This window comes from Corvus moneduloides, chromosome 7, assembly GCF_009650955.1.
Source record: "Corvus moneduloides isolate bCorMon1 chromosome 7, bCorMon1.pri, whole genome shotgun sequence".
In the NCBI taxonomy this organism is placed as follows: domain Eukaryota; kingdom Metazoa; phylum Chordata; class Aves; order Passeriformes; family Corvidae; genus Corvus; species Corvus moneduloides.
The window spans coordinates 13,620,702-13,633,964 of NC_045482.1; the positions used below are offsets into that span (position 1 = coordinate 13,620,702).

The 13,263-nt window shown below is 38.4% G+C and overlaps 1 protein-coding gene across 2 annotated transcripts in view; it reads right to left on the reverse strand.

Annotated features, from left to right (window-relative positions):
* PARD3B (par-3 family cell polarity regulator beta) overlaps window positions 1–13,263 on the reverse strand; it is a 402,476-nt gene that overhangs the window by 137,916 nt on the left and 251,297 nt on the right. The window contains exons 17-18 of one of the 2 annotated variants that reach the window (XM_032114586.1): window positions 1,863–2,069; window positions 652–880 (exon numbers count right to left, since the gene is read on the reverse strand). In XM_032114586.1, the coding sequence (XP_031970477.1) occupies window positions 652–880; window positions 1,863–2,069 (436 nt within the window). Of the gene's footprint in view, window positions 1–332; window positions 881–1,862; window positions 2,070–13,263 lie in introns of those variants that run through there. The other variant, XM_032114585.1, reaches the window with a different exon arrangement.

The following is a 13,263-nucleotide window of genomic DNA, read 5'->3' on the forward strand; positions in this document are numbered from 1 at the left end:
GATAGCAACCAGAGTGCCTACAGCACCAAAGGTTCCACCAAGAGCAAGGAAACAGCCTGAAGAACTCTGATGACTCCAGCATATACAGAGACACAGAACAAATATCCACAGAAAAGTTCAAACACTTGCATGCTGGGCAGGGAGGACAGTGAGCTTTTGTTCACTGCAGGCAATGGCTGGAGCCACAAAGCTAAGATTTTATCACAGGTAGTGGTTTTCAGCAACTGCAAATGTTAGTAGGCCTTTTACACTAACCCAAGGAATTCTGCTCTCCCCACAGCTTGTGAAGGAAGCAAATATGCAAGGGAAGAGAAGGTAAAGGTCTGAGTGTGGGAGCAGAACTTGTATTACTCAGAAACACTCCCCACAAATCCTTCCCCATCGATACGTGCTTGTTTTAAGCTTGAAACCTTGAATCTTTTCTGACATATGGGAATGCATTTCAAAGGCACAAAAAGACATTTTGTCTGCCAAATGTCTTCTGCCGCAGTTACAAGTTTGGTGTAAAAGTATAAACTGCTTTCTTTTTCAATAACATAAACATTATTTGAGTCCAAGTGAAATAATTTTTCCACTACTTTATGAGAGCATTGGTTGTTTCCTATCTTATAACGAGAATGGGTGACTGTTTTGCTTTGTAAAATGCCATACCTCAACATGACACCAAAGCCTTTCTTCTTTTTCTTTTCTGGATCTTCATTTTCTTCCTTCCTTTTCTTCTCTTTGATTTTAGATTTGCCCTTTTTCTTCTCTTTCTCCCTATTTTTTTTGTCTTTTTTTGCTTTGATTTCTGCATCTTCTATTTCAGGGTTCCCTGGAGGGGCAGACTCCACATTTTGAGCTTCTTGACCACAGTGAGAGCTCTTATCAGAGCCACCATCTGCACAGAATGAAAAAGAAGCAGTGAGGATGGCTACGGGCCACTGAAATACAAACATGGGAAATACAGCAACGAGTGTCTACAAGAGCTCAAATGACTCACAACACTTACTCATTTAATTGAATAATTTAAAAAGCAGACTAAACAGATCTAGTGGATTCAAACAGATTTGTATTGTAAATTAAAGACAGAATTATTTTTATGAATTGTTTTCTAGTTATTGTTCCTGATATAAAAATCCTGTCAGAGTAAAGTACTATTCTATCTGAAATTTAGCTTGTTAACCTCCATGAGCTCAAGAAAACCATGTGCTGGGTTTCAAACACTGAGAGCTTACTTCAACAAGAGATTGTGGTGACTGACACAACCAACCTATGCAACAAAATGACTTCATTCACTCCTTGGAATCTTTCTATTTTAGTGGCTGAACAAGAAATAGATAAAACGTTCTGTCTGGCTGGAAAAGAGCTGTGTTCTTTCAGTTTGGGGGGCTCAGGATCCAAGCACAGTTTTACGCTCCGTACTAAAGGAGATGTATTTCCAGACTGGGGTCTATAAAACCCATAGTGGCAGAACGAGCAGCAGGGTGCTATCAATACACTCTGCCTTATCTACAACATGAAACAAATTTCCTGACTGGAAAAGGGGGAATTGTAAAACAAGAGAGATAATTTTTAATGTAATCTGAAGAAAGCAGCTGCTTCTTGAAGTTGAAAAACGTAATTATTTAAGGATTGAGTTCTAAATCCTCCAACCCACCCCTGCCCCAAAGGAGATCAGTGAAAGACTTTACACTAAACCCAGTCAAGGTTGGATGGGGTACTACAAAGACAGCTCTATTCAGTGGAAGATGTGAACAGCTTTTAAAATGTGATCAGCTTTTCAACTGGACTAAATCACTTGCTCATGGTGCTCTATAGAGTTGGCCCTCAGCAGTGCTAAGTGAAGGTGGCTCCCTCAGTCAGTGCCATCGACAACATACCCTCCTCTCCATCTTCAGGTCCCTCGTAAGACTTGTCAATGGCAGCTCGGAAACTCTCGTTACATCCCCGACCCCGCACCACGTGAGGCCTGGGTCTGTGAAAAGGGAGTTCATTCTTCCTTACTTCAGCCACAGCAGTCTGAAGACTCTCAAGAGAACTGGACTTCTTTAATCCCAGAGTAGGACCAAAATCTTTGCCAGAAGAGTCTGGAAAACAAATGGTTAAGTTTTTATACCAAAAACCACACAGAGAAATTCAACTAGTCAGATACATTTAATTGTGTACTTTATTACTTGGGGCCTTTGAAATAGTATGCAATCAATGTAATTTGTTCTAAAAATAACATCAAGTTAAACCTAGTTCAGCAGATACCCCATTCAGACTAGCAGGGAATGGCACACAATTTACAGGTCTGACAAAGTGATGGGCAATAGCTGGCTCGCTCTGTGCCACCGTAAAGCCCACACCAGTGATGAGAATGAGGCTGCTTCTTCCACCTTTGCCAGTGATGTCCAACTGGACATTGCTAACAGTCTCAAGGAGAGCATTATCTTTAGACTCACAAAAACAAACACTGCTACACAACAAGTGTTTTGCTTTTTAGGAGATAGGTTGTATAAATGGTTGATATTTTCAAATACATTTCACCTGAGAGAAGATACATTATTAGTTCTAAGTTTTAGCCAACCTTCTTCTTCAAGCTGAAACTGGTGCTGTGATACCAACATGCACGGCAGCTTTTTCAAGAAACAACCAAAGTACAGGTTATCATAAATGATGTTGCTGTTGCTGCCTTGTTCCCTGATTACAGGCATAAGAAAGCACTTCATAGAAAAACAGAGAAAATGCTGAGTCTGCCGAACATTCCTCCTCTTTGAATGCTTGACTCTATGACCTTAGAAAGTCTTTATTTTGTGGCAGCATTTGTGCTAATTAGTATTAATAAAATGATAGCGGAATAGGTAAAGAACTAAATTCAATGAATAGATGCACTCCAATCAATGAAGAAATTCACAGCTTAATTTAAAAGCCTTTGTACCATCTACTTAGTTTTTATATGGCAGAACAATAAACGTGTCATAGAAACACTGAGGAACAGACTGCCTTGCAATATACCTTCTCTCTGAGAACTCAAGTGCTTTTGCTTTCAACTTTTAAAGTAGTACTAACACAAGCCGGAGGAGAACATAACAGAAGCCCTTCACCTACATGTCCATACTGTCATGTCTGAAGGGATTCAAGGGTCACAGAAGAGACAGCTATATTAATATGATATGCTTGATTTTAGCAATCCTAGAGTGCAAGTAATTCTGAACAGCATGTTCAGTAAATTCTTAAAAGCAAAAAAGCTGAGAATTGGCACCAAATAGAGACTTGTCAGTAGTGCCTACATAAAGCAATTTACGATTCCATTACCTGCAGACCAATATGTAGCTGAAAACAAGTGGGAGATTGGGGGTATGTGTGGAGACAAACAGGTGTAAGGGAAGACTGGCTGCTCCATCACATAGTGCAACCTTCTTCTGTTCACTAATTGCCATTCTGGAGACTACCATTATTGACAAATTAGCAAGTGCTAAAATAGAGTTAGAGGAATGACCTGCACCCAACATAAAGGGGCTTAAAATCACTAAAAACTTGTGCATCAGTACGAAGCACTGTGGCGCCTATCACAGGCTGAGATGGAAAAAAACCAAGGGAAACATAATGGTGTGAAAAAAGGCCAAGTGAAAGGCACTGATCAGCAGAGAGGAAGCTCTGTCAAGTTTCAGTCAGCAGCCAGCCTTGGTGGGCTGTTTGGCAGGACACAGGGCACAGCAGCACTCAGCCAGGCTGGGCTGCAAACCAAGGGCTGCCCGGGGAGGAGGGCAAAGGCTGCCAGGGGCTGCAGTCTGGGTGCCCTGCAGGCAGCAGGCCCCCAGCACACTGCAGGCCGAGCCTCCAGGGAGGAGCATCCACCGGGAATGGCTTCAAGGCAACTGCAGAGTCTGCAAGGAAGTGCTGGGCATGTTCCTGCCTCCAGCAGGGCCATGTGGGCCCATGGCTCGGGGAGGACCAGCAGCCAGGGCTGACTCCAGACTGCTGCAACAGATGGCTGGATGGCCAAAAAAGTACAGAAGTGCTCACGCACACATCCCAGAACAAGCTGTACTGCACTCAATTACTGCCCTAAGCTCCATTACCTGAAAAAAAAAGTCTCAAGTTAAATGCTGGTTACAGTCTGTTTTATATAACGCTGAGCCAGTTACTCAGACTGGAAGACTGCAATGGATGAAGGCCATTCCCAAGAAAATCCAAGTCAACACCTGAAGTTTGGAGTGACGCATCATATGTCACATGTAACAGCAAGCTGTGTGCTCAGCCTCCCCACACACTGTGACTCAGTCCTTAGACACCCTGGCATGCTATGAGGTGTCCTCATTTATTCAAAAACTTACTGAGAACCCTTACTCACAGACTGGTACTGAGCATTCAGCTGGCCTGTTCTAAGACTGTAATAATTTAGTATGAAATTTCACTAACAACAGTGAGAACTTCATATTTTTTTACAATTCAGCTTTTATTCCTTTTTTTCCCTTTCATTGTAGAGCTGCAGCAATCACATATTAGAGCACAGCTAAGGATACAGGAGCTAAAAAGCTTCCCTAAGCAGGGAGATCTGTCCCCGTGCTTTCTGAGCCAGCATCTATTACCGGATGCTTTCCAGAGAAATGCACAAGACTCCATAATGGACAAGGACCACATCCCAAATTGGGAAATTTCCTTCCTCCACCCACCCCAGTACCTTTCCCATTTCTGCAGACTTTTAGAACTGCTGTACACCTGAAAACATGATTATTTATCTCATGGGGAAAAAAAAACCCAAACCAACAAATAAAACAACAAAAACCCTCTCTTATCTTCTACAAGTTATTAACAAGTGGCATTTCGGGAGATACATGGTGTGTGTTTATATCTAGCCTTACCTGGATTTTTAGTACAAAAACATAGTTTGGCAAGAAGAAATTCAATTGCTCACTGTGTTAAAATGTTTCTTTTTACGGATTTTAAATTCTTGAGCTCTTCTTTTACTGCTTCTTGTAGTACAATGACAAAAAGCCAACTGAAGCATCTACTTTATTGTTCTTATAAATGGTGAATTACTTTATACATCTCTCCTGAATTTATAAGAGAAAACAACAACTGACATCAGTACCTGCCTAGACTGGCTGAAACCAAATTGCTGGTTCTTAGATGTTATCTGTAACTGATCATTCTTTAACTGAAAGATGCTCTTATACATACTTTAATTTTCTGCTCAATGCCAACATGACTAACACAGATTTTTAAATTCTTAATGTACCAGTAAATGTAACCTACTTTCTGTTCTTTTGTAACTATTATTATTAGACAGGTCTTCCCAAGATTATCTTTTTCCCACATCTGCACATTCCTCTCTTTTTTTTATAGCCCAGCTGAAGGAAATATGCCAAAAGCAAGATGTCAGTCATGAAAATCGAAGGGAAACAAATGACACAGCATTGTGGGCAATGCAAGCCACCCCAAAGGCACGTACAGAGGGAATCATGAAGAGAAGCCACGAATCACTGCCACTCTATATGAAATACAACTTGCAAGACATCTTAAAGAGTAAACATTTTATATATTTGTCATTAACTTTATTTTTTACATAATGTTTCTTCTTGAAAACCAAAACTACAGGAATTTGCCTAAAGGAGAATATTTAGAGGAACATATTTATGTGAGTTAGACCAACTTACTATGTACATTTTGAAAGACACCGCGAAGTAAAAAAAAACCTATAAAGGAAAAAAGAAGGGAAAGATCACTGAGACTGAGAAAATACAATAAACACAAAGTTGTAATAAATTATAAATAATTTGATTCTATTTTTACCAGTGCCCTGAACGCACACAGTCCTGGTTCCTATTGCATGCGCATGGTGGAGGTTCATGTGGTACTAGGGAAGAGAAAATGGCTATGAACACAATAAGTGTTCTACCCTGTGGATGCTGGGATGCTGGAGAGAGCATGGGACTAATTTTAGCAGGCAAACAACTGTTTAAGCATGAAGCACCAAGCTTCTTCAGTGGTAGGACTCAGAGTGAGATATGCCAACAGCTTTGAAGGAAGCACGTACAGCTCGGTGCCTGCTCCGCTTTGGACACACACCTCGAGTAACATTCATGATGTTCTGCTTGGGCTCACTGAACTCAGGCCTACCACAACCTAGCTGATCCAACTGCTCACTCCACAAGATTGCAACATCATATGGTGATCAAATTACTTCATGTTCCATTCTTTCTTAACCATTTGTTTAATGTAGTTTCATTTATTTCTGGTAGGATTCACAGTATGCACAACTAACAAAGGATTTTTTTTCTCTCACTTATATTTTTATATTCAGATACTTCTTCAATCATCCACCAATTCAATGCAGAGAATGATTTAGGAAAGAGGAATCTGAAAGTCATTACATCTTTGAGCTTGTGATTTTCAAATGAAGAGCTTTAATATAACATTTCTGTAGAAAAGTCTTAGATCACACTGTAGCTTTTTCTTCAACACTAATTTATACAGGTGGCATAGAAAAGATTAAGGGCTTGATAAAAAGCAAGAGAAGAATCATTATCTTGCACTTACATATTAAAGACAAGATATATAGTCTTGCTCATTTAATACTTCAATCCAAGCATTCCAAATTATAAGCAGAAATACTGAAAGCAGAAGAACACCCCAGCTGACAGAAAATAAAATCTAAAAAAGAGAAATCAAAGAATAGAAGAATTTAACATGTTCTCTGATTGTAAGAGACAGCTACAGTCTTCAGGTTTACAGATATCTCAATCTATTTTACTACATATAATGATTGCAATTTAGCCCATATTTGCACAAATGACAATTTCAGCTATGAATAATGGCAGTTCACAATTTGGGGCTCAGAAGGTATGATGAGCTTTAGCCAGCTGAAAACCAAATGCTTGGAATAAGGTAGCCATTAGGCAAGAAGTGAAAATGCACTACTGTCATCTTAGAAACATATGCTGGTGTCGCTGCTTTCTACAGTCTTATCCCTAACAAACAACAACACTGCAATGCAACGTGCTAATATTTCAAAAAGAATATGTATGGCATTAAACATCTCAAAAATGCTAACAAGTTTTCCAGTGCAACAATATTAAACAAGAACTAGAAGCAAAGGCAGAGGTTCAAGCAAAAACCTCAGTGAAGGGGAACGTGCACTTCCCAGGTTAATGCTGAATGTCAGACAAAATGCAGCCACGCCTGTCTTTGCATAAAACCCCTCTGATCTTATCTGCTGCAATAATTAGTTTTCTTCATGTGGCTACAAAAGTCTACCCTCTCACATAACCTTCCACTTCACAGCAGAGCTCTGCATCTGGTGAAGTTTTCCTAGGCATCTGAATCTCTCCTTCTCCAGCAGATGGGTGTTCTCCCTCTAGTTGATGCAAACTGAAGCATTTGCCCTCCAAACAGGTCCCAATATAAAGCAAGCTACTTATCTTGTACAAAGCAGGAGCTTTCTCCTCAAGGATATTTATGTATAAACTGACTTTAGATATAGCTGTTACAACCTGCTAGAGGAAAACTGCAATAGGAGAAGCAATGCGGACAGGAAAAAGTCCAGTTTTTAGAAAATAGGATTCCCCAGTGGTTTCAGGCACCTTGTAAATTGATCAGTCTGGAACTGAGTAGTAGCAAAAAAATTCCAGTGCCCTGTGATTGCTTTATTTCTACTTCTACACCCGCCCCCTGAAAAGGTCAAACATTTAAATCCAGCTTTAAAAGACAGGGAAATGTGACACTTTCTGGGACTAATTGATATAAATTATGCTTCTCAAACTAAACCAACATTTTTGTTCCCAGGCCAAAGTTTAACATGAAGCAAAGAGTCCCTGCACTAATATTTAAACAAAGTCACTTCTGACAGTATGAAGCTAACATCTAGAGTGTTACCTTTGATCTGTAGGACAGATGGAAAAACTTTTTCAGTACCAAAACAGAAGAAAGCAAGCCAAAACTTACATTAAATTCATGGTTATGATCTATTTTGTTAGGCCTTAACCCTACTTTGAAACAAGCTGCTAAATTATTACTCAATCTTAGTCAACAAGCCTGAAATAATATTTTTAAAAATTACTGATTTAAATCAGAAGTAACAAATTAGATGCAAGAAGTTCATATTAAGCTTTGTGTTTACTTCACTAATTCAAAGCTTTTTTGAGTTCTTTACATGTGAATGCAGAAAGAAATTCATAACCATCATATTACTCATAATTCAAAGAGTGGCATGTCATTTTTATGCATCAACTTTTGGCTTGGGCATATTTTTATAAATACTTACATAAGCTGTATGTTAAAGATTGCTTTAAGAGTTGTTTGGTGATGAATTTAGCCTATTGAAACAAGGAAGATTATTATTGTAAAAAAAAAAGCTAAGGCAGAAAAGGAAAATACATTTCAATATCAGCAATTTAACTTGCAATTAAAAAAAAATCTTCCTTATCTGTGAACATTAAGAAAGGAGAGATTTTTAATAAAAAAAAACCAGGAAAAGGATACCTTTTGCTAGCAATGGCATTGCTTTTGTACACCTGCCCACACTTTGATCAGTGAATCCTACATGCCTGAGATATTTATGTGCTCTTTTTATTGCTAACCCCACTACTACCGAGCTGCCCAACAGCCGCTCTAATTTAAGATGCTCTAAATATTGTTGCCATGGGTGACACATGAACAGGGAGAAGGCAAAGCTCTGCTAATAAAAAGGCTTTCCCAGCATTTCAGTCCTTGCTCATAAGTAAAGTTAAAATTTATGGCTTTTAAAATACTGGATCTGAGAGAGGTCAGGTTAAGTGGCTGCTAGTAATAAAAGGAATCAATATGCCACAGCATCTGAAGCAACCAGCAAACTAAATAAACACTTCATCCAAATCCACTTGGCCCTGAATTAAAAGAACATAAAATACTGTATTTATTTTGTTTGCCCTCCACCAGCCTGTAGTTTGCATCACCACATCCGCTAGAATTCTACACAGAGCAAGCAACAAGCATATGTGGGCCAAATAGCAATTAAACTGTGTGTCAAGGCTAGGAGCAATTAACTGGGCATTAACCTTGTCAGAGAACCACTTCTGGATTAGGCAGCTACAAACAGGCAAACATCTCAGTCTGGGAAGATTCTGCAACGTGTATTTACAAAAGCTTCAGAGGACTCAGACTTTCTGTCTCAGGCCCATACAGAGTAAATGAGCCATTTCCAGTAATAACCCTTAATTCATAAATCCTGAACAAAACCAGAATCACCTTTTCCAGTGATTAGTGTGTCCTATTAGCATAGGAATGCAAAACAATTTGTTCCTCACAGCACTTTAAAATAAAGCAGACGAAAAGAAGTAGTGAACTTGCATCTTTCACTCCTAATCTACACTTGGTTTGGTTTATAGATTGACTTCCAGGAGAATTTATGAAAATCTATTTTCTTCTGTTTATCTATTTGTGTTTCAAAGGAAAGTGCATAGGTTAATTTTCAGTTTAAGAAATTAATGCACATTTTGCTTGAAGTTGCCAGCAGATAACCTTTAAAGAAGGTAGACATATACCTGTAATCAATCTGTCTCTATTTACAAGGCCATTCACAAAGTCATGCATATTTTTGAAATTGCTTTGTTTATGAGTTTAATAATATTTGTCCTGAAACAGTTTTGAAAAGTTCATTTCAAAAATCCAACACTTAAATGGGAATATATAGAACTTTGTAAAACCTACTATTAACTAAGAGAAAGAGTTATCCGGCACGGCTGAGACTCAAAAGCCCTGCAGAATTTGAAAGGATTATGAAGATTTTCAAGGAAAGTCCTCAGCAAAGGTTCCTTTTTATTTCCTACTGAGTTTTTTAAGATCATTTGAATACTTATAAAGTTGATAGCACTATTTTATTACAGATTCCTCAAAGCTGAATCCATCATTGTAGTGATACTGGGACTTTAACCAAGCTTTATTTTACATGCTTCAACTTTTTTCTCTTTTTCACCCCTTAAACTATGCCCTGTACTGAAACTTCTTCACTTGCTCTCATTCCAGAGATGAGGATTGTTTTTAGAAAAACAAAAAATCCTCAAAGAATACAGCTCCCTCTTGCCATATTAGAATAACTGCGAAGTGGGACAAATTCCTCCATCTGAACAATAATTTTTTCCCTTCTATTCACCAATAATTCAAAAGAGACTGAAAGGAAACCTTTCAAGCTTTGCATGCAAGTAGGCTGTGAACCAGATCCTTCACTGCAACTTTTAGGGAAGGAAAGCTCAATTTTCACATCTACATTACATGTTCTTCTAACATTAGTTGGATCTGGGTAAACTTGTATTTTCAAGGCTTTCTTCCACAAAACTGAATCCTTAGGAAAAAAAAGTCCAATGTATGGACCTAATGGCAAGAAAGTTTTCCTCTGAAGATCTCCAGCAAAGGATTTTGCTAAGCTGTTCTGTAGTGTGCAAAGATACAGACTCTCACCCAATAACATCTGGCTGTCTTCTGAGTTTTCAACAGGCATGAGTCACAACTGGATTACAATATTACACTCCCAGCCTGCTTAAAAAAAACCCCAAACCAACAAAATACTACTTCAGCTATACTGGTTAACTCTGAGGCCTAGTCTATACAATTTACTGCATTACACTTTATATATGTTTTAGCACCTGTAAGAAGTTTGCAGCTCCCTTGCTAGGTATGTCCTGACGTGTCATTTTAATGGAAAAGCTGTATTTAAAAAAAACACTGGCAAGGATGAAAGATATCCTAAATAAAGACCATTTCATGAATCTGTTTTTTGAAAACTCGTTACAATCCTAGCTGCTTAACAAATGTGCATCTAGCCTTGAATATCCCCCATGGAAAAGGGAACCTCCCCTGATCTCCGAGTTTAGTTTCTCCTGCAGCAATTTTCAGTATTCTCAAGATGGTATGCTATTAATTACCAATTTATGTATTTAGGATCTTTTCAGTATTCAGTTCTGCATTGGTACAATGTGTTTAAATAGCAAACTGGAAAAGCTAATAAAATTGCTGCATGGAACAACTTAGAATAGGATTTAAAGAGCAAATGAATACAAACTTTTCTTACCCATTTTTCTCATCTGTGTACAAATGACATTCCTCTGTTCCCTGTCACTAGCCCAATAAATGGAGAGCAGTACATGTACACACACTTACCATGGTACCAGACCGCAGAAATGTGGTGTCAAAACAGAAAAAAGGGTCATTCCAGTTCTTGGTGCCCCTTACCACCCAATGGGGACATTTCTGTAGAAATTACTCAACATCCCATCCTAAATTATGATCAAAAATTCCAAATGTCTTCAGGATGGTAAGCAGCAGTCATAGTGATACTGCAACCAGGACATCATGGTTAAGCACAGCCAAATGACATTTTAACACAGACAAACCCAATGGTATATCTTAGAAAAATAAGGGTTTCCTCTAAGCTGGGACTCAATATTACCAGAAAACACATCATTCTGCTCAGTGATCCCATACACTCTTGAAGCATGAACCAGAGTCTAGCTATGAGTAGATCAGGATAATCCAGTCCTTGGATAACCAGATGCTTGATCAACTGTGTCAGAAAACGGATACAATACCATGGATCAGGTGCAAAACTCAGTGCCCGGTTTAATGTACTTCAGCTACTTGGTGGTTGGATCCTCGGACAAAATTTCAAAGTCTGGTATTACAAAGGCAACTTTTCTACAGAAACAGAGGAGTTTTTCAAAAAGACAGCAATCCAATCAAAATACATCAGTTCAGTGAAACACCCTAAATTAACATTGAACTCTCATCTTTGTGCAGAACAGTCGACAGCAACTGCAATTTTCAAGAGCCTTAATTCAAGATCAAGGCCTAAGTGTACTCAAGGGACTCCAGAAGTAGGACAGGTAGGTTAATTTTCAGTCTGGTTCAAGCCTAGTGACTAAATCCTCAGCTGGAGTAAATCAACACTTTTCCACTGTCTGCCAGCTTATGCCAGCTGTATGTCTTTTGATCACGTACTCTGCAAGCACCACGCTTTGGCATTACATCCCTGCCCACGGAGAGGCAGGCAACAATAACTCATTTTACACAAGTTACAGCATGAGTGTCAGATGTTATGAAGTTCAGCCTGTAGTGAATTCAAAGCAGTGAACTGTGGATTTAAAAAAAGCTTTTTGATATTTTAGCAAATCAGAAAGCCATCCTCAGCTACATCCATGTCTTGCTGAAAGAGTAAGAAGAAACAAATGGGCTCATGTGCCTTTCAAGAGGAAACTGTTCACTCTTTGAAAGTGCTGTTTTCATTTAGTTCAAGGAATCAAATGTCTGGAAAGAAGTAATAGCTTTAGAAGTATAAAGAGCAAAAAGATACGTCATCATAGATTATCAGTAGTTCTGAAATATTATTTCATGCCTTAAACACATCATCATGTGAGCTTTCTGAGGCAAGAGCATCTCTGCCAACTGTAGTTCACAAGAATAGTTTGTTGCAGTATTTTCCCTGGGTTATTTTTTCTCTTGTGTGTCCATGTGGTGAGTACAGTCCAGTCAAAAAAAAGAAAAAAGTTTAAAAAAATTTGGAAGACACTTATCCACATTACTAATTAGTAAATTTTTCCTGTGTTCTTTTTCTAGATCTACAGCATTAAACAAATTAGAAGTATTAATATATTAAAAAACCCCCACCCTTCCCAAGCAATGTGCTTTGATTTGTTCTTTTTCTTATATTAAGTAATGGTTTCTTCCTTTGCTGATGTTTAATGGGTCTTTGGTCAAGATTGATGGAATCCATCCAAAATATGCTGCATGATGCTAACTTCTGAAATCGGAATCTGCAAATCCTTAATCACAGCTTTGGTTTTCCTTGAGCCTGACAGTTTACTTTAGCAGGACCTGACCTCTAGGCAGAGAACCTTCATGGAGTCAAAGTAATGACATTAATGTGCCAAACAGGAGTGACTGTTGATCATGACCCAACCAGGATATAAATGTGTGTTCAAGAAAATGCTGTCAGATATACAGCACAAATAAACAGAAAGAAATGATATTTTTATTAACCTTTCCCTGGTAGGCTAATTTGAGATTTAGCACGTAAAAGGTTTTCAAATTCTAATATGATATTGCACATGACATATTGCCATTTAATACCCTGAATCATTTGCAACAATTTCCTTTCTATAGTAATGTCATTTGGAATATTGTGTTTTCCTTTTTTAATACTAAAAGGATAGCATGTTGATATCCCTTTGTCCCTAAAATCCAGATATTGCCTACAGACACAGTTTACTTACAAATGAAGGCTGTATAGTCATACAACATAAAGCTATAAAACTTCATTCTTTGCAA